The 22325-nt window shown below is 39.0% G+C and overlaps 1 protein-coding gene and 1 long non-coding RNA gene across 4 annotated transcripts; one reads left to right on the plus strand and one right to left on the minus strand.

Annotated features, from left to right (window-relative positions):
* Positions 1-11244: 11244 nt before the first annotated feature.
* Positions 11245-22034, plus strand: egfl6 (EGF-like-domain, multiple 6). Of its 3 annotated transcripts, XM_077537049.1 has the most exons (13): positions 11245-11528; positions 13788-13894; positions 14822-14914; positions 15009-15128; positions 15225-15344; positions 16461-16595; positions 16688-16810; positions 17266-17328; positions 18178-18423; positions 19877-19951; positions 20280-20375; positions 20686-20948; positions 21045-22034. In XM_077537049.1, the coding sequence occupies exons 1-13, from the start codon at positions 11455-11457 to the stop codon at positions 21150-21152; spliced, it is 1623 nt and encodes a 540-aa protein (XP_077393175.1). In that variant the 5' UTR covers positions 11245-11454; the 3' UTR covers positions 21153-22034. The 3 variants fall into 3 exon arrangements, with proteins under 3 accessions (XP_077393175.1, XP_077393177.1, XP_077393176.1); XM_077537051.1 differs by lacking the exon at positions 19877-19951; XM_077537050.1 differs by lacking the exon at positions 17266-17328.
* LOC144030611 (uncharacterized) lies at positions 13760-22324 on the minus strand. The gene is made up of 4 exons (XR_013287300.1): positions 22218-22324; positions 21043-21159; positions 20862-20923; positions 13760-13856 (listed from the first exon to the last, which is right to left on the minus strand). It is a non-coding gene; the product is annotated as an uncharacterized LOC144030611 (long non-coding RNA).
* Between the last annotated feature and the right edge of the window lies 1 nt (position 22325).

The following is a 22325-nucleotide window of genomic DNA, read 5'->3' on the forward strand; positions in this document are numbered from 1 at the left end:
TGTGTTTTGTATTTTTAGCTGAAGGTCTCACCCCATTAATTCCCTGTACACACAGCTGGGATTTCCTCCAGCTGTGGACACCAATTTCATGTACGAGATGTGAACTAGACAATCTAAAAAAAAATTAAAAAATGCATTGAGTACCTGTCAACCATAGATTTGTTAGCAAAACTTTATATTGACTATGAATTCCATGGCCAAATTGTCACCATTAAAAACCACCGAACTGTGAATATTTACTGCCATACAAATGTCAAAAGTTAACCATATACGCATAAAGACTGTTAACACATTAACATGACATGACTTGTCTGTGTACTTTTCTCATGGTTGATTCCTGCACAGATGTGTGCACCAATAAATTATCAATAAATTCGTTTACAAAAAAAATCTCAATATCTATAAAACTAGAGCCAATCCAAACAAAGCATATGTCATTTTTCTGATTCAGCAGTCCCAAATTACACAGAAACCACTAAAATATCTTTGGCACTCAGGGGAAAAAAAAAAAGTTGTCCAGTGTTATCAACACTGCAATTCTAGCAGAGAGAAATAAAAGTTCTAAGAACACCCAACAAGTCTGCGTAGTTTTGTGGTTTGCAGGTCAGCTGATTGCAAGAAACTTTCTATCCAAAGTTGGAAGGTTAGGGGGAAGGGGGACGGTACAGCTAAAGAATGTTATTCCAGCAGCGGCATGTTTTGGGGGGGGGGGGATGTGCCTATGGTGAGGAATCAGCTACTGAGGCAAGACAACAGCCCGCTCTCTTCATATCTGATATAAATAAACAGCAATCTTCTAAATAGCACACACAACAACCAAAAAATCTCCTGTTCAACTTCACAACTGGAATAAAATCTGAACTTTAAAAGCAGAAGCAACAAAATAGATGAACAAAAGTGTTCTGTACTGTTAAAGGCTGTTTGAATGGCGAGCTACAACAGGAACAGGAACAGGAAGTCAGACAAACACACTAAGGAAATAACTCCGAAAACCAGCACAATAAGGAAGTCAAGACAAGATTTATATATATATATATATATATATATATATATATATAGGCTACAGATTAATTTCACATGCGAGTCACTGATGGTTATTTAACTACATAATGGAAAGAAAGAAAAAAAATCAATTCTATCAAATTATACACATCCAGAGGATTAATTTAACAAATGTTTGCAGACAGCAGACATTCATAGCAATGGTTCATAGCAATGCAGTCATGCCACTAAAATTCCTTTATACATCAATGATGAACCACATTTGTCTGTCTGTCAGTCTTTTAGCGCTGCACCAAGTCAAAGAACAATTCCTCTTTGTCTTCATTATCATACTCGTGGTGGGAAAAAATCCGCGCGGCCTTTGTGTGATTGGCGGACACAAAAGTTGAGGGTGTGAGCTCTCCAATCCTGTCACTACAATGGCTTTGTGTGACCCAAACATTCCCACTGCTTTATTTCAGGTTTCATTAAAAATTATTTTTGATAAGAACAAGCGTTTTTTGACTGTTTTACCTCAATCAACAAGAGAAGTTGTTGAAGTTTGTTACTATCTACGGGCTGCTTAACATAATGGACAAAAAAAAAAAAAACAAAAAAAAACTCCTTACTTCTTGCCTTGGTGCCTTTTGTAGTACCGAAGTGCAGAGCAAGGCGGACAGCCAAGGGGCTTTCTGGCTTGTTATGTGAAACGTAAGAACTCACTAAGTAAGGGAGGAAGAGTGTGTGGAGAGACGGGACATTCCGAAACACTGAATCATATCAACTCGTTTAAAAAAAAAAAAAAAAAAAAGTCTCTAAACATCTTAGAAGCTTATAACTTCTGAGTGTGTCTAGCAAAAAGTTGTCTTCAGTACAAATGGCGACCTTTTTCTATTGGCCTCCCTCCACTTGGAACGTCAAGGCAAATACCGAAACTTAACTTGCTGCATTACTGCAACTTCCTTGACTTTGAGGATTATCTTTTGTGCAAGGTGGTCGTTATCAGGAATAACTCGCAAGAGGAACCGTCACATTTGGTATTTGCACTATTTCAAATTGTTTTATTTCTACTGAGCAGGGTGACGGTTATCGTGAATAATATAAGCGAGAGATGCGATTGCATTATTCATATGACATGTGCCATATGTGCCTGGATGTGACAAAGTGCGCAGTGAACTTTTCTGAAAATGTGGATTATTTACAGTCAGTGTATGGATTTATATCATTCAATGTGTCAGTTATCATGAATAGCTGGCATGACAGTAGTTGTTCTGTGCTTGCGCATATGAGAGTGCATGACCTGTCACCACCTCTTCTAAGCGGATGCCAAAGGAGGGGACGGGGACCGAACTTGATTACACAACAGAGCACTCGCGCTAACGAAACCTGCCGGACTTCAGATGTCGAGCAGGCCCAAGAACAGCATGGACAGCCCGGTGTTTATATTCCCCAAAGGCAATGTTTCCAAATCTTTATAAAACTCATTATGAAATCCAGGTCAACAGGAAGTCACAATTTATTCTGTTGTATGAATGGTTGCTTACACAGGTTCATGCAAATGGAAGAGCATTTAATTATTCTGCCTTTTACTATACTGTGCGTTGCTGACATAGGAAGATAAATGAAGATACATTTGAAATTAATAATCATTTTCGTCTATCCTTCCCTCCTTCCTCTCTTTAGTTTTTCCTCTGGTCTCTTGAGATCTCCTTACTTTGTTGGAATTTAGAGGCTTCTGGGGTTGGCGTAAGACTCTGATTTTGTAACCATGTGGATGGCAGGAAGTGTTTAGTTGGTGCTGGATTTTACTTTGATTTATCTTTCTTTTCTTTGACTTTTCCTCTGGTCTCCTGACCGTTTGAACCTCACGACTCTGGCCAGACTCTGAGGTATCTGGTTAAGGTGAAGGGTAATGGGATTTTTATTATGTTTTAGGTGAATTAATGAGTATAAATTTACACGTATTTACACGCACGCGCACATGCACGCACACAGGCGCACGCACGCACACACACGCACGCACACGCATGCACACAAACGCACACATACACACACAAAAGAGCAATGATGATAAGATGTTGAATTGGTAAGACTACTGAATGAACAATTCTGAGCTCCTAGAAAAATAAATAAATAAATAAATAAATAAATAAATAAATAAATAAATAAATAAATAATCATTTTCAGACAAAACAAGTGGAATTCGATCATTTGATTTGATCGATGGTTTCTCACGACACACTAAGGTGCCACAGCACCATGGCTGCGAATCACTGCCCTAAGGGCACATATATGAGCATTTAGTAAAACAGGTCTGACCAGATGACAAACACTGTCGATCCTTGTTCCCATGACACAAGTAAACACTGTTTGCTTTGTTTGTTTGTTTGTTTGTTTTTGCCATGTTTTAAGGCATGCTAAAAAAAAAATCAATCAAGCTAGCAATTTTATATTTGTATTTTCGAGTTAATTTGAGAAACTGCTACATAACAGCTTTCTCTTAAAGGGGTAAGGCAAATAGTGAAGGATTTTTCAAGATTTTGTATTTATTTATGTATTTATTTCTTTATTTATTTATTGTATTCCTTTTGTTTTGTCCGGATAGTGGGCCGCAAATGGCCCATGGGCCATATGTTTGGACCCCAGTCCTATAGCGTTCCATCACTGTCCAAAATTCCACTGGATCTAACTGTATTTATTACAAGTACAATGACAATTCTTTTTGAGAGTCAAAAGAGAAATTGAACTTTTTTTTTTTTTCTCGACAAGCAGCTATTGAAGTGAAGCATGATAGTACCAAAAAAAGGGAAGCTTATGGAAAGTAGCACAAAAAAAAACAGGAACACGCTGAAGTTGAACTCAACTGTCTCAGCAGGGATGCACATTATCTAAGTGCTTAAATGATCTAATGACAAAAAATGTTTTGTTATGTTTTTTTACATTGCAACCTCAGTATACTCCTGCAACGATGTAACTTCAGTTCAAAAACATGATTTTGCATCATTTTGAAACACATAGCTGCGAGTCAGTGAGAGGCTAACAAACTCAGTTCATTTGAGTTGCTTCTTTTTTTTTCTTTTTTTTTGCAATCCAAGTATGAATTAGGCAGATGTGTCCTGGCGGCAATGCAGTGTAGTGTGATTCAAAGTGACATGTGCATGCAACCTCTCAGCAGAAAGAGGAAGAGAGAGAGAGAGAGACGTCGGCCTGGTGTGCACAGTCGCTCTCCAACTGTGAACGCGGCAACCAACCCCCATTTAATGTCTTCATATCGTATGCACAGCGCATGTTAGGACTAGAGCAAATGCTTCAAGCTTGAGCAAGAAACAATATCACTGAACGGGCCTGACAGAAAGACAGGAGGAAGTGAGCCCATCACGGCCCTGTGTGCAAAAGGGGGATAGACAGAGATTGCAGGGCACTTTTGATCATGTGATTCCTCCCTATGGAAGAAAAGGGCTCTGTTGAAAATGCTGCGTTTGATAGGCTGCTTGATGTTGATGTGTGACCTCTGCAGCCAAGACTCAACAAGTGATTTATTGTGCCTGAGAGCAGCCTGCAAGTTATTTATTCATGTTGGGACTGAACATAACTGAGTAATAATGAGATTTTTTATAGTGTACTTGGAGATGACCAATACAGCACAGCATGAAAAACCTGGTCCTCCAAACTACGTGATAAAAACATAACCAGATGTAGACTAGCATCAGGACACCCAAAGGAAGAAGAAGAAGAAGAAGAAGAAGAAGAAGAAGAAGAAGAAGAAGAAGAAGAAGAAGAAGAAGAAGAAGAAAAAGCTAGGCTAGCTGTTAGCTTATCAGATAAATATTTTCTTAGAATTTTTGGCAAAGATGGAGCTTGCTTTGCTGTTACCGACCCCCAAGTAATGATCCAACCCAAACGAGTTTAACCAGTCATATTGCGACTTACATTTTGGTCTGCATCAGCATTTAAATTGCTAGCTCTGACTTTTGCCCGCAGGTGATGCACTACAGGTGAGGATTATAACAAAAGTGACGCATTACAGCATACGACGGAAACTTGATTCATGAACTTAACACATTCCGGAACTCTGTTTGTCAACCAAGACCTGAACCAAAGCAAGTTTTCCCATTAAAATCCGTGGAAATATGATAAATTTGCTCCAGCCGCAGAACCAAGATATCTTCAAATGAAGCTGATGCAAACACCTGGCGGAAGTCTGGCGGCACGGCGGGAGCTCACCAGATGCTGCAAAATCAGTGACACTTTACTGGGCTTCTTAACACATTCACTGCCAGCCCAGCAAAAATGCATCATTTGACGTCTTTTTCCGTCAATGGCAGTGAATGAGTTAATTGCACAGTAACTTGTATCTTTTCATTTTTTTATACATGATGTCACATGAGATGTTAATCAGTAATATGACCAAACTGAAGGTCAACTAGCATCCTGTAAAAGACAAGTTTGACCTCAAAGGTTCTATTGTAACAGTGTCAAATTAGTGTATTATTTTTCTCTTGTATTGTATGCCAGTTAGTGTAGAGTACAGTATATTGTTTTTGTTTTTTCACTTCACAAATATGGCACTTTATTGTACTTTAATGTATTTAATTCAATCTCCTTTGTAATAACCTTATTTATTGATTGATTGAATTTTTATTTTATTTTTATTACTATTATTATTAATTCCATCTCTGGTGTAATAACCTTATTTATTGATTTATTGAATTTTTTTATTTTATATTTTAATTTATTATTATTATTATTATTATTATTATTATTATTATTATTATTATTATTATTATTATTATTATTAATTCAATCTCTGGTGTAATAAGCTTATTTATTGATTGATTTAATTATTTTTTATTTGATTATCTGTTCTCATTGCTGCTGGACATGTAAATTTCCCAGAGGGAGCCATCCCAAAGGGATCAATAAAGTCAAGTCTAAGTCTAAGTCTATAGTTTATACAGTATTTCGTTGACCTTCATTCAAGTATAACTCATTCATGGTGCAAGCATGTTTTAGAAATACAACTCAACCATTTGCCGGTTGTACACTGACAAGTTGCGTAACAGGAAGTGGGGTTTAAGGCTTTATACAAAAATGTAAAGCACAGCTGGTGAATGTGCAAATAATACGCAGATACAAGTTTCCACCTGACATTGCCGTGAATGCTTCTTATTTTGCAAATGATGTCAAAATTTGCAGCTATGTTTCAGTGCCCTCAGTAAAGACCACAACTCTTTTTGTATGTGCAAGCCGACCATCTGAAGAATGTGCTTGTCTTGCATTCAACATGTCTAAACTAGAAGCGCGCGTGATGGGCACAGGTATGTGTTGACAGCGTTGTACGATGCTTTGCAAATACTTGAAGAAATGTTTCCCTTTTTTTTTTTTTTTGGTGCGCGCACATGTGGGGGTGGTGTAAGTCATCAGGATGTAGTTGGGTTCAAAGTTTCTCAACTGTGACTACTGTCTTAATGAATGTCCTTCTTTTGCAGGCTAGTTCAAGTGCGTGTCACCTACAAAGGTGAACATTAGAAACACTTGAATAGTTGCATTTCTAAAAAGGAATATCATGGAAATCGAGTGCAGGAACTTTATCACCAATTCAGATGTTACAAAGATAATACTGCTCAGTTTAGCAAGAACAACAAACTCACAGCCCCAACCTGAAACAGGAAATGAAACTTTTTTCATTTTCAATAAGGCTTGGTCGTTGGACAATGGACACACAGTTAAAACCAAACAATGTAGCCACACTGAGAAGCCGATGAATCCAACAATAATGAAGGCATTAAGTTGAGCTTGTTGGAGCATGTTTACCCCTGTGCTATTTGTTGGGTTACTCCATCTTTCTCCAACATCTCAATTAGATGCCAATTGTTTATCGAAATTGTCAAATGCTGCGAACGTGAGCGAGAATGGTCGCTTTGCGATTGACTGGCGACCAGACCAGAGTGCTCGCACTCAAAGTCATCTGGGAATTTGGGATACACTCCAGTTATCCAAAAGAACTAATGTTGATGAGTGTTGCCAAAATAAAAAGCAAATGAATCTTTTGTTATTGCTGAACTCAGCTCCAGTGAAGTCTCATGAGATTTACTTAAATTGTTATGTGTATGTGCGACCGTTGAGGCATATTTTTGGTGATGTTCTATATAGTACGACCATTGAGCCATTCGGATTTGGAGGTTCCAATGTGTCCTGATGTGGCAGGAAGCGCAAAGAGGGAAGTGAAAGTCAATTCACTAAAATACATTCGCTGTTGTCTTGTAGTGAAACGGTAAAGGTCAGCATCACTCCTGACACTAACAGCTCTTTAAAAAATAAAATAAATAATTAAAAAAATGTAAAAAAGGGGTGGAGTCAAGTCGTGCTACCACTTGGCATTGGACAAAATTATTATTAATTTATGTTTTAGCCCGAAAAAAATCAATAAAAAAAAAAAAAAAATGGGTGGAGTCAAGTCGTGCTACCACTTGGCATTGGACAAAATTAATTCATGTTTTAGCCCGAAAAAAAAAAAAAAAAAAAAAAAAAGGGGTGGAGTCAAGTCGTGCTACCACTTGGCATTGGACAAAATTAATATTCATTCATGTTTTAGCCCGAAAAAAATAAAAAAAATAAAAAGGGGTGGAGTCAAGTCGTGCTACCACTTGGCATTGGACAAAATTAATATTAATTCATGTTTTAGCCCGAAAAAAAAAAGGGGGGGGGGGGGGGTGGAGTCAAGTCGTGCTACCACTTGGCATTGTACAAAATTAATATTAATTCATGTTTTAGCCCGAAAAAAAAAAAAAAAAAAAAAAGGGGGTGGTGTCAAGTCGTGCTACCACTTGGCATTGGACAAAATTAATATTAATTCATGTTTTAACCCGGAAAAAATAAAAAATAAAAAAAAGGGGTGGAGTCAAGTCGTGCTACCACTTGGCATTGGACAAAATTAATATTAATTCATGTTTTAGCCCCAAAAAATAAATTAAAAAAAAAGGGGGTGGAGTCAAGTCGTGTTACCACTTGGCATTGGACAAAATTAATATTAATTCATGTTTTAGCCCCAAAAAAATAAATAAATAAAAAAAGGGGGTGGAGTCAAGTCGTGTTACCACTTGGCATTGGAGAAAATTAATATTAATTCATGTTTTAGCCCGAAAAAAAAAAAGGATGGAGTCAAGGTGTGCTACCACTTGGCATTGGACAAAATTAATATTAATTCATGTTTTAGCCCGGGAAAGCCAGTGGAGGACAAAAAAAAAGTCACTTATGAGTCACTCATGAAGCCCCAGGAGGAGTGGAAGAAATCCTCATCAGGCCTTCATATCCCCCCCCTGCGGTGTACTATGTTTGCGGCTGTATTTGTAACGCGAGGAGGGGAGGCGGACGACGTCCAGCTGCGGACAAAATGCACTTACGTGCACTTACGCCATCACAGGAGTCATGTTAAAGGGGGGAAGGGATGACCTCACGATACCCAAAGGTGGGGTGGGGGCTCCCAGGTCACACTGGTTTAAAGCCACTTCAAGGCACTCTCTCTCGACTTGTCACTAGTAGAGAAGCCTTTTTTTTTTTTAAATATAGACCAGTAGTCTTGCACAAGATTTTCGACTAAATTACACGTTAGCTTGTATGACTTCACAATTTGTTAGACTTGTCCCGGGTATTGGCATTCCACGCTACTCCACTGTCTGGGATGCCAGTCGTTAGTGTGCAGACGTCTGCCAAGGCCAAATTGTTAACAAAAGGGACAAAAAGGAATGTGGACTGTCATACTTGTTTGTATGTTTCTTATATAGTGTACAACTTTTTGGTTGACTAAAATAAGGAAAACAATTCACCGAATGTGTGCACCTTTATATCCTCACCAGAATTTAACCGGTTCTTTCTTGACCTATACACCAGCCATCCACAGGGTTTGATGAAAGGGTTAGGGTACCCCAACCAAGGTTAGTCACTGCTCCACTCGCCCCAATGCAAGTGGACTATATCAGCGAAAATTGCAAATTGGAATCAGTTTTGTAGTTTTTGAGTAATCGTTGAAAATAGCCAGCGAAGTAGCTAACTAACTAACTAATCAAAATTTAACGTTTCACACTTGGAGGGAGTAAAAAAATTCAGCCTCCATTAAGCTAAGAGTACATGGCCTAAGCTCTAAGTATATTTTATTAGCACACTCTTGCAGACTGTGCGTGTCATCTCCCGCTGAGAGCAGGATGTGGTTGCGTACGCGCATTACAGTCACCCATCAACTGTCGTGTGTCTCCTTTTATAGTAAAAAGCCTTGCTCTTGAGTCTTGATCGTTCTGAAGTGCGTCTCCAGCTTGACTGGGAGGCGGCGAGTTCGATAATGCCATTCACTGTCATTATAAAATTATAACTTATTGTTTGAAAGCTTTTGGGTGTACTTAAGCCACTGCAATTGTCTGAATGAGTTCTCGGGGAAAGGGTTGGGGTGTCCGCTATGTAATGTTTAGGTTACAAGGCCTACAACATTATTTGCAATATGCATTTTCAAAGACGCAGATAAATATGAATGATATAGCAGATGCATTCGAGGTTTTGCATCGAATCCTATTAAAACACCTACAGGAACCACCACACAATCAATGGCCGCCTCTCTTTGCAATATAACAAATTACCTGAACCAAATCGATGCTGTCCATTGAAAAGCATAGTATTGCCACTATTTTGTTGTTGTTGGAGACACCTGTGTTTATGGTATACAAAGAAATATTAAGTGTGACAAATAAAAAAAAAAGTTCCCTGTCAAGACATATAATTGCAACAACAGATGAAATATATGACCAACACATCACATCATATAATCACAAGTGATCAAGCTATTTACATTACACGCAAGAGTTACTGTAAAGCTAAATCAATACAAAATCTGTCACAGATCTACAGTCAAATCGTTTAATTTCATATTAGCTAAAGTTTCCACTCATCTGACTAAACTGCAACCAACAAACTAACAACTGGTTTCTTTTCTTCTGCATGTTGGCACAGGTCTCCCCCTACTGGTTAACAATTAGCTGTGCAATGAAATCTACTGGCAGTGAAACATCATCCCAGTCGCTGATGGTAAAACTTTGAGATGGTTTTGACAGTTTTACCTCTCCGAGCTAGACTTGAAGTGAACTTTGGCAATATGAAATTAGGTGTCCAGATGTCTTTTAGCAGCCTTTAAATTACACTGGAGCCGCACTTGAGGTATTGCGGGCCAAGCCACAAAACCGAGCGTGGCTGCAGAAGCAACACAGGACATTTTTCACATGACCTAAACTGATTTCTTGCAACCAAATATCCAACCACGTCGCCACAAATTGATATTCACAATGATGTTTTAATAGTCTCATCCATGTTTTTCTCATTTATTAAAAGAATAAAAAATAAAATAAAAAACACAGTTTGTGATTTTGATCTTACAAGGATGTTTAAGTTCATATTTGGTGAGAATCAATGATGATGAAAAAAAAACGTGTTCATGCTTAATTTAAAAAAATAAAAAAATAAAAAAATACTACCAGTATTTGCATGCTGCGAGAATTCTTTAGTGTGCCAAAATTACTGTAACAAGATTATAATTAAATTAATATTAAATATTAAAATTATAATATTTGTGATAAATAACATTTCTTCTTATTATTATTATTATTTAATGTATTTAAAATTTAAAAAGATCATTTAGATGGTGTAGTAAATAGAAGTTGAAATGATTTTAATTCCATCTGCTCTGGACGGCCACCAGGGATCCAATGCAGGTAAAACAGATGTGGATGGCTCTGAAATCATTTCAGTGCCCTACTTAACATGATGACGTGCTTTACAACAACTGTGACCATTGAAGCTGGTTACCAACTTACCACTAAGTCATAAATTCATTCATCTTTGAGGTTAGAGGGAACCAGATGTTGACACGTGAGAGCTCATTAAAAAAAAAAAAAATGTTTTGGACTGACTTGTGAGGCCTGCGTGTGAATAGAGGTGGGGGTACTTCGACAATTAACTGATACAGCTCATCCCGTTATCAAGCACGAGCACAAGTCAGGCAAAAAAAAAAAAAAAGCATATAACATTCTCACAGGTAAGACAAAAACTGGATCAATTTGTGTAGTTTTCACCCTCTCTGCAGACCTGCAGCAGGAATTCCATGCGGTATGTGTATTGAGTTTCACTGAGGAGACCTAATCCCCACCCCGCTCACAAACCCACCCCTACTTCACAACCAACCTCGTCCTCCTCACTCCTATATTTCCACAGAGGAAAGAGCAAATAAATGAGACACCGAGTAGTGCTGCAGCTTTGAAGAGAAAGATTTTCCTTTTTTTCCTTCCCTGGAGGAGTCTTTGTTGTGGAAGTAAATGCAACACAGCGCACATTGTGCAAGTAGAAAAGCCAGAGATCCGTGCTTGCACAGGAGCAGTCGAGAGGACCTCTTAAAAGCAACGCAAAAGCCAGTTCGGAGGAAGAGAACCCCCAGCGATGAATCCAGTCAGCGTGGTCGGTGCTTTTTTGCTCCTGCTCCACATCTCAACTCAAGGTGCAGAAGCACATAGGTGAGTTGGTCAAGCATTTTGTGTGCTAGATGTTTCTCTTAAACAACATTCGTATAACTCTGATTTGGTTTAAGAATACCATGTTGGGTCAAATCAGAAACAGACCCAAACTTGGTATGTTCCCAACCCATGTTTTAAATCTTTACAGCAGTTTTACAGTTTTTTTTTTTTTTTAAATCATTATAATGACATGTTTACACTGTTTCAACTGTTGGTTAAATGGGGTAAAGGAGGTGAATAGCTAAAGAGCACCTGTCATTCTCCCATGGGCTATTTTGGTTGATTTAACTCCTGTCTCGGATTCCTCAAGTCCCGCCGGAGCCGAGTCAGATTTTAGGGGCTCGCTCCCTGACACCCCAAAACTATTATGCATTCCTTCAGATGTTTAATCTCTGTGTAACTCCATTTACTACAGGCCATAAATATACACGTGTAATGTAATCTGATCTCTTTGCACTGTACATTATTCTAAATGTGACGCCGGCGCGACATGCTGATGCCAGCACAGAAGTGAAGGAAGATGCCGGCGGACAAAAACAGAGCACACTAGAATATCCCTCAGTGGAACGTAGACCTCCGCCAAAGGCCATAAAATCGTGGCACACATTACTCGAGTTTGTTTGTCCGTCTGTTTGTAAGTTAACGGCCAACTTCTGAGCTCATGAAAGATGACGAGAAGTCACAAACGAGGATGGACAGGACATTTTACAAACCGATCAAATTTGGGCGGTTGTTTTATAGGTTATTCATCGTAGCCAACGTTTTCATAACCTTAAAAGTTGGCTCAGTCCATTTTTGACTCTTTTTTTGGGGTTATTTTTGACCCAACAGTTTTTCAAATGGCAATCTGACCCAATTTTTTTGGGTGATTTTGCACAAAACCACCCCAAAAACTTTGAAAACCCCAAAATTGGACCAAAAAAAAAAAAAAAGAGAAAGTTGGGTGAAATTAACCCAAGTAGTGCGTTGGTTATTTTTGACCCAACCGTTTTTCAAATGGCAATCTGACCTAATTATTGGGGTGATTTTGCACAAAACCACCCAAAAAACTTTGAAAACCCCAAAATTGGACCAAAAAAAAAAAAAAAAAGAGAAAGTTGGGTCAAATTAACCCAAGTAGTGCGTTGGTTATTTTTGACCCAACCGTTTTTCAAATGGCAATCTGACCTAATTATTGGGGTGATTTTGCACAAAACCACCCAAAAAACTTTGAAAACCCCAAAATTGGACCAAAAAAAAAAAAAAAAAGAGAAAGTTGGGTCAAATTAACCCAAGTAGTGCATTGGTTATTTTTGACCCAACCGTTTTTCAAATGGCAATCTGACCTAATTTTTGGGGTGATTTTGCACAAAACCACCCAAAAAACTTTGAAAACCCCAAAATTGGACCAAAAAAAAAAAAGAGAAAGTTGGGTCAAATTAACCCAAGTAGTGCATTGGTTATTTTTGACCCAACTGTTTTTCAAATGGCAATCTGATCCAATTTTTTGGGTGATTTTGCATAAAACCACCCCAAAAACTTTGAAAACCTCAAAATTGGTACACGTCCCCCCCCCAAAAAAAAAAAAAAAAAAATAGAAAGTTGGGTTAAATTAACCCAAGTAGTGCATTGGTTATTTTTGACCCAACTGTTTTTAGAGTTTTTAGTGGCACTCAGTAGAGTGTATGAAGACCTCCAACCACCAAGGCTGAACCTGCACCACCTATCAATATTGGTGTGACCACCATCTTCCTCTGATCAGCTTTCACAATGATGACATTTAATAAAACGCACTGCCCTGCACCAAAATCTAGTTTTACTCGTAATGTCACAAACAAATAAACTCACGCAACTACGCGCTTTGTGCTTAGCAGAGGTAATGAGATGGTGCATAAGGTGTCAAGGTGCAGGAAGCAGGAAGAGTCTGATTAGGGTGATTTTCACCCTTCTTATAGCCAACATCCTGTCAACTGATAGTTTTCTCCCTGGGGAATTCTACTTTTATCACCAAAGGGAGCATGTAAGGAGATGCCTTGGTTTGACAGTTTACACAACGCTGCTATTAATTACCGTGTGGATGTGTTGGTATCCTTCTTTTCTTTTTTCTTTTCTTTTTTTTTGATATGCTTACACAGACCACTAAGCTACACACGTTTCATTGTCCAGAGAACACTTTCCTCCAAGCACCAAACTCTCCATGTGGGCTATAAAAAGTGGACGGACAATAAAATTCAATGAAATTACGCATCTTACCTTGAAACTTTCTGCTCCTCTACAAAGGCAGCTCAGACAAGTTTCTACTGGAAACCAACCAGGTGTGTGTCGCTATGGCAGGAGGCTGGAGTGTTGCTATGGGTGGAAGAAAAATCGCAGAGGCCAGTGTGAGGGTAAGAAAGGTCAAGGTTGATTGATCCATATGTTCATTTTAGAGAGAGAGCAAAAAAAAAAAAAAGGGTGAGTTTCATGGTGCCAATCTATCACTATTTCTTGTCTTCATGTAAGATACTTTCTATATATAGTAATTATGAAGACCGATCTCCTAATTATAATCAATCAGGGATAGGACTTTGTTGCCATTGGTCTTCCTTAATCTTGAATCATACGGAATTTTGGACAATTGTATGCTTTCAACTTTGTGGGACCATCTAGTGAAGGCCATTCTATGAGCACTGTGCCTCAAATCAACAAGCAGGTCTATAAAAAAAATGTGGATTTGGAATTTGGTGCGGAAGAATTCAAACTCAACCACATCAAACCACAAAAGAGCCTTTCAGACAACCTGTAAAAGCCATCATTTTTACATCTTTTTTTTTTTTTTTTTTCCTGGGTCACTGTTCTGTCTTAAACGGCACCAACACAGAATGGGGGGAAACAAAGTCAACCCATCTGTATTGTATTCAATTATTATATAGACACACCAGTGACATTATCAAGAATCTAATTGTCTAATCATTGTGGGCAAACACAACTGCTGCGATATTCCGCATCACTGGGTTCGGTATTGAAGGCAAAGACAGATAAATAGAGTATTGTCTGTTATTGCTCTAATGCTCCAATTTTGCACCATCCCAAAGCAGTGAACGATTGACTGACAATTTCTAAGGTCCAATAAAAATCCACAGTCACACTCTTAAAGCCGAAGAATAATGGTCTTTAAAGTTCATCGTTGTTAATCAACACAAAATGTGAAGTCTCGTTTCTCAAACCTTGTCTGGAACCATGGAAATACTCTATGTGGTTTGACTATCATCCATCCATTTTCACCCTCCCAACTCCCAACATCCGTCTGCTTTCCACGCTAAATGTTTTTCCAGCTCAATGCGAGCCAGGCTGCAAGCACGGTGAGTGCGTTGGGCCCAACAAATGCAAGTGCTTCCTGGGATACGCCGGGAAAACATGCAACCAGGGTGAATATGCGTGCTCGGCCGTGAGTTTTTAGATTGAAATGTGCTGCTTCCATTTGAAGAAATGAAAAAAAATAGACTTCTTCCTCATTTCAAGATTTGAACGAATGTGGCTTGATCCCTCGGCCGTGTGAACATCGCTGCATGAACACACATGGCAGCTACAAGTGTTACTGCCTCAACGGATACACCGTGATGCCTGACGGATCTTGCGGCAGTGAGTCTCATTCAACTACTTTCTTCGCACATAGAACTGTGAAAGATTTTCATGAGTTTTTGTTTTTTCCTGTATTTTTGTGAACATGCATGCTAGATTCCAGGACCTGCTTACTCGCTCATTGTCAGTATGGCTGCGAGGAAGTTCAGGGGGAGATTCGCTGCCTTTGCCCCTCTGCGGGGCTGCAGTTGGCACCAGATGAGAGAACTTGTGTAGGTGAGGGAAAAAAAAAAAAAGGCGATTTCAAAGCAACTGTTGTACATTTGTCTAACATATGTTGCAATCAAAGACAGACCAAAGTAAGATGTAAGAAAAGAGGAGGAAACTCAGGATACAAAGGGGGAGAAGCAATTGAATTTGGCCTGATTCCAATGCATTGGGGATTGGGGCTTCATGCGTAGTGGACAACTCCATAAAGATTCTATTATGAGGCTATTGCATGCTTGGCTGGTAAATCAAAGGCAGGCAATTAGATTTGTAGTTCTACAACGCTTCCTGGGCTAAAACCGAGCCAATTTGGCATGGGTACTACTAAAACATGGGGACACAGATAAAGGAGTTGGACACATTTCAGAACCTTTACAGAGCCAACATTAACAAAAAAAATGTTGTACATGTTAGTACTTCAGCCTAGCTACCATTCCAGGCATTTTACAAGGCATAAACCTTGTAAGAAAGATGCACTCGTGACAGTAAACATCTGGACAATTAGAGCTTCACCTGAAGGCACTGTAGCTGTCTCACTGTCTTTATAGCATTTATTGTGACACAAAAAAAATGCTGTCTTTTTGAAATCATGCTCATGCTAATGTTGCATGTCTTTTTTTTTTTTTAATAGCCTGCTCAGAGCATACAATATCAAAATATTCTAGTCAAACATACAAATGAAAAACAAGTCTGATGGCTTCAACAAGCTAGTACAGTGTTGACAATGTGTTGTATAACTAATAAATACAGATAAATATAGTATTGTGTCTCTGTTGTGACCTAATATTGTATGACATCAGATTTTTGCATGCATCAAGTCGGGCTATGAACAGCCCAGGTTGGCGGTCAATTACCGTACTTCCCATTATCCAGATTTCAGGCATGAAGCAATCAGAAAATATGCAGTGGTGACCCACGAGGGATAGTCACCACAATAACAGACGATATGAGAAATGACTTCCACAGCATTACAGCGTGTATAGCCGACTTGGCCGATGCAATTTATAGGTTGCAGTTAGTCCACATCAACATCAAGAGGAGGAAACAACTTTTAAACAGTTCACACTCTGGAGATGTAAATGTTATGACTGGTCTAGTAACTCGTCATGTTTGATTTCCCAACAGATATTAATGAATGTGTTACTGGAAGCAACCTTTGTCCATATAACAGGCAATGTGTCAACACATTCGGCAGCTACTTCTGCAAGTGCCAGGATGGATTCGATCTGAAATATGTCGATGGCAAATACGACTGTGTAGGTAAGGTCTAATAACTAAGATAAATTCAGAGCTAGCATCTTGTGGTTGTATGTATACGGTCCTAAAGGTCCAAACTTTCTTCCGATTTCCAGACCTAGATGAGTGTGCATCCAGCACCAACAAGTGCAGCCATCAAGCTGTATGTCTGAACACTCAAGGATCGTACAAGTGCAGGTGCAAGTCGGGCTTCCGAGGCAATGGCTTTGAATGCTCTGGTGAGATCCCCGATATGATATGATATGATATGATATGATATGATATGATATGATATGATATGATATGATATGATATACGGAATTACAAACCAACTAGTCTCAATGGTTCCATTTGATAGGTCTTAAATCTTCATGCAAAGTGTCCAACAACAAATGCCTTTCTTTCACTGTCACCCTGCTGGACTGACAGACATTTTACGACTACATATTTTTAGTTTGAGCATTAATACATCATCAGTCTGTCCAAGGCTGATTTCCTGGACTTAGTAAAGTTTTGCAGATGTTAGAAGGAGAGAGCCAGAGATTGTCAACACACTTGAGTAAATACGTTACTGTTTGGCAAAAGACTCTTTGGGATTTGTCCAAGGTGACATTTTATTTACAATATGAACGATATGATCGACCGTCAGGCAGAGGATCTTGATGTGAATGAAGGTGCCTTTATTTCTTTATAGTCAAGCCGTTTTATCAGAAGTCATGGAATGGAAACAAAGGCAGTGCAGATCATGTCCTCAATGGTGAGACTGTGTGGAATCCGAGACGCTGCTTTCACTTCATTAATCGCCTGCTTTCTCAACTCCTTTCCGAGAACGCATCTTCTTGACTTTGCTCATGGCTGGTTATGTCGTCTCACAGCACATAATGTTTGATATCAGGCCTGTAAATGAATGCATGACCATTGCACATGATCTACAAATATTTGTGTGACTGAATGTTTACAAATCTAAATTACATTAACTCATTAGCTCCCAAAAACGTATAAATACGTCAAATTTTAAATGTTATAAGTGTCCCAAAGACGTTTTTTGTTGTTTTTTGTTTTGTTTTTTTATGCCAGAGCATAGAGAAGGCTTTCATGCATTTGCTCTACTGCAGAAAAGAAGGTTGAGTGGCAGCAGAGTATAAGAGATCAACCAGGCCATGTTAAAACAAGCTGATTTCCCCACAGTTCTAAGCAGAATTGTGAAAAACGATGAAACTTAGCTATGTTCTATAGCAAATTGCTGCACAGCGGAAACAGATATGAATATACATTTTTTTTTTCCTGATAAAAGAGACTCTAATCTCTCTTTTGGTCGGTTCCATATTTTTATAGCAATAGAACATAGAATATTTTGCGGGCCTTGCAAAATCAGTCAAAATCCAGGAAAACACTTCAGTGAAAATGGTTGGGAGTGAATGAGTTAATATTATGTTGTTTTAATTGCATGTTAATGATTACTGTATGCAGTTTTGCTTTTTGCTGTTAATGGTCGTACGCAAGTTATTCCGAAGATGTATTGATTGATGCATAACACCTGGTGAAACAAGTCCCTCACATGTTTGAAGTCCCACTTGTCTAATTCGGTTCCTCTTTTCGCCTATAGCCATACCAGACTCCGAAGAAAGTGCCGGAAATTTGGGAGGTAAAATTCAGAATGAGGTCATCAAAAACATTATCCCTGAACAAATTGTGACCCCGCGTTCGAGAATCCGCCAGCAGCCTTTTGACTATGACGACGAGGTGCACATTGGCGAACCAACTGAGGCACCAGTGGACAAGTTTCCTGAGGAAGACGAAGAAGAAGAGGAAGAGGAAGACAACCAGCTCAAATCAAGAGGAGATGTTTTCGGTAAGTGGCTTCTGTTCCCTGTACTGGATATCCACTTACAACAAGGTAAAGGTTGATTTAAGGGTGAGTTTGGAAATTCAATCTGACGCTGAGAGTTTTCCGAGAAGAAGACAAAGTGAGATGAATTAATAATGGTGGTAGATGTTCGTTTATAGCATGACAATTTTTGAGGAATCGAATAACAGCGCACCCTGAAAGTGAATTGAATGATGAGGTGCCTTAGATGGCACACCCCTAATCATTCAGATATACATTACCGCTCACTCCTCAAAAAGATCGCTGGGGTGCTGGAGCCTATCCCAGATGGCATCACACACAAGCACACACACGATTCAGAGCGCCCAATTAACCTGCCATGCATGTTAATTTTGGAATGGAATGTGGGAGGAGACCGGTGTATCCGGAGAAGACCCACACAAGCACGGGGAGAACATGCAAACTCCACCCAGGAAGGCCGAAGCCTGGACTCGATCTTGCATCCTCTGCACTGGGAGCCGGACCTGCTAACCAGTCATCCACCGTGCCGCCCTAATCCAGATACTATAATCAAAACCATTGCTAAGGTCTTTGACCAAGGATGCCAGTCTTGTTCCTTGAATGATCTCCCAGAACCACCTTCAATGCTCTTTAGGAGGTTTGCGTCAAAGAAATTTGATCATATTGCTTCATTTCTTAGAAAGTGCTTTGTTGATTTTGTTGATGTCTTAACTAGTACACATGAACATGAACAATTCTGCTGTGACGGTCACATGTTGCAAGATTATAGGTCCAGGTTGTCAAGAAAACGGTGGTCCACAAGAGGTATGCATTTTACTTTAGGTCACATTTCAGCTGTTATCTTGAGGGAAATAGAAGAGTCTGTGAAAGACATTACATATCAAGAGACAGGCCTCAAGGCATCCATCACCTACCGGAGAGGATTTTTTTTTTTTTTTTTTTTTCCTACTCTTGGCAAGTGAGAGCTGTGGGATACACCTCATCCTGGATCAGCTTCCCATACCCTGGGAGAAGGTTAAGAGGCCTTTTATTACGCTTTCCCCCCAAACGGCTGTTGTGCAAACAGACCGACTCCGAGTAGGAAGGTCTGTCATCAGCGCTGGAGATCTTTCACTGCACTAGACCACTTAAGGGTGTTCAGGTTCAATAAGCCCAGCTGTCACCTGTCTGAATGTCTAAAGCCGTCTGCCTTGGGGGTGGTTTGCTACGAGAGCCCTTAAACGCTTGGGGGCCGTATCCTAAAGTATAGTTCCTGTCCACTCAAGACATGAGTGACAGCAGGGCAGGTCCAAACCCGCTGGTTGAAAGACACTGTATGGGTTTTGCATCGTATGATCAAGTCATATATGTTATGATAAAGTCAAATGACCAACTTTGCATTTATCATGTTTATACTTTTTACTATTGAGACCGCAATAAATGGTCACTAATACTTGTTACTTATCTCTCAATGTAGCATCAGAGGACTTTGAATCAGTTTTTGGTCCAGCCAGAGAAGTCATACTGTTTGAAAGCACACCACTTCAGGAAGGTATAAAAATGACATTTTTACTGAATACATTTGAACTTTAAAGTGTAACATCATTAGGACAATTTTTAATAAATAAAAATCCAATAATAATGTAGCTATAAATATTGTTGATACCAACTACTGTTAATAAAAAATAATATATTAAAAAAAACAATAACAAACATAAAAGACTAAAATATGCCCATTTCATGAGACTTTTCTTGAAAATGTACGCCCAAATCTACATTGCTCGATAAACCCACCTTCAAAGTTCCACGAAATTACATCACTGCATAATGACTGTTTATCTGACAAATGGAATAATATAACTTTTCTTTCTTTACACTAGAATTTATCATGGACTGCAACTTTGATCAGGGAGCATGTGAGTGGGTCCAAGACAAGACTGATGACATGGACTGGACCGTAGCATTCCACGGCGGAGGTAACAAAATGACAATTATTTTTCAAATAGTGATCAGAGATTACTTAAGCGGTTACTTAGTTAGTTCAATTAGATAGGAGGTAGCTTTGGTTTTAGTACTGTTTATTCCGGTTTAGATGAAGTGAAACTGGATCTTAAAACGCAATTTTAAAATTACTATTATGGACCTGCAAAATGTCAACAAAGTTTAGCTTCCTCGAAACACAAACATGGAGGCACACGCAACATCCAGCACTAGACACAAAACTTATTTTGTTCATTTGGCAAATGGTTGCACAACTACAGTATGAATCCTGAGCTTTTTCTTCAGGTGCTGAATATTACATGTCTATGAGTGGTCTGCAAGGAGAGCAGGAGGACGTGGCCAAGCTCAAGTTGCTGCTCAGTGATCGAACCACACAGGGCAGCTTCTGCCTGACGTTCAACTACCGTATTGTGGGTCATAACGTGGGCACGCTCAGGGTGCTGCTGGATAACAACGCTTACCCGGTTTGGGAGCAGAACCACAGCAGGAATCAGGAATGGCAGACGGAGCTCCTCACTGTGGCCTGGAAAGAGGAAGCACCACAATCAGTGAGTCAATTCACCATGCAAAACAATCAGCAAAAAAAAAAAATAATATGACACATAAGGTAACACTGCAGATGATACTAACGAATGTTCTTACAGATCATCTTTGAAGCTCAGCGCGGGAGAGGCGTTGGGGGGGAGATCGGGCTGGACAATGTTGTGTTGACCTCAGGGCCGTGTCAAGAAGATGATTCTCCAATCTTTTAAGAGTCGGCTGTATCAAAGTCATATCAACAATATTTTAAAAATGTTATGTTGTGATTTTCTAACAATCAGTGATAAACTGAAAAGTCATTATCTAATTTTATAAAAAATAAAAATAAAATAAAATAGTAAAAGGACGATACTGAATGGTCATGTTCAGTGATTATGTATAATAGATTGCTTTAAATGAAATTCGTTTTGTGTAGTTTGAAACTCGGTATGACACCAATAGTTTTTCCTAAGACAGACTAGTTTGTATGGTTTTAACAAAACTATCTGTGCATTACCGCTGTAAATTCTGCTTTTCTGTAGTTTTACATTAAATGTCTTGTTTTTTATACCCCAGTCTCTCATTGTGGCTGTAGCCTACTGTGAGTACATTACAGAGGGCACAATTTCAGTTTAATACCAAGAATGAATTGTAGTCCAGGCAACTTATTGAATACAATACATGCACAACGACAGGAGGGCAGATGAAAATGTCAAAGTGCAGACCTTAGGGGCAGGCAATGTAGCCGCTATTACACCATGCTACACAGGGTGGTTAGAAACGTGCAAAATTCCCCTTAGCTGGTCTGAATTTTACTTTTGTACAAATAATGTGACAATCTATTACAGTGGCGCCTAGTTACAGACCAAGCAGTTAAATGCTCTTCCACTAGATGGCAGAAGTTATATATACTGTAACTTGTATGTCCACTTGCTATTCAAACAACAGTAATAGTTGTGTTCTACTTATCAGGCCCACACTTAAGAAATTTTGTGATTTTTTTTTTTAAACAAGGGCACCGTGATTTCAGTAAACGAACATCATTTTTGTGCTATTTTTGTTTGGTGGTATGGCCTGAGATATGTGCCTTGGCTCAATAAAGAATGGTAATCAGGGTTTTGGACTATATTGAGTTATTGTTTCAATTTCTGACAACTGTTAAATGATGCTACTTTGCAGTTGAGTCGGGTAAAGTAAATGCTAACGACCTTCCACCAGGAGGAACTCGTGAATTCGTAAGAAATGTTGTTTATTGCTTTACACATTATTTTGTTGCAAAAATCATTGAGTTTTCTTACTTGGTACCGTAGAAATTACATATTAGCATGTGTATCGGCTATGAAACAGCTAAATCTTGTGGCATTAGAGCTCAGCAAGCGCATCCCAAAATGTCGCTACGTCGACAA

This window comes from Festucalex cinctus, chromosome 11 (assembly GCF_051991245.1).
Source record: "Festucalex cinctus isolate MCC-2025b chromosome 11, RoL_Fcin_1.0, whole genome shotgun sequence".
Taxonomy (NCBI): Eukaryota; Metazoa; Chordata; class Actinopteri; order Syngnathiformes; family Syngnathidae; genus Festucalex; species Festucalex cinctus.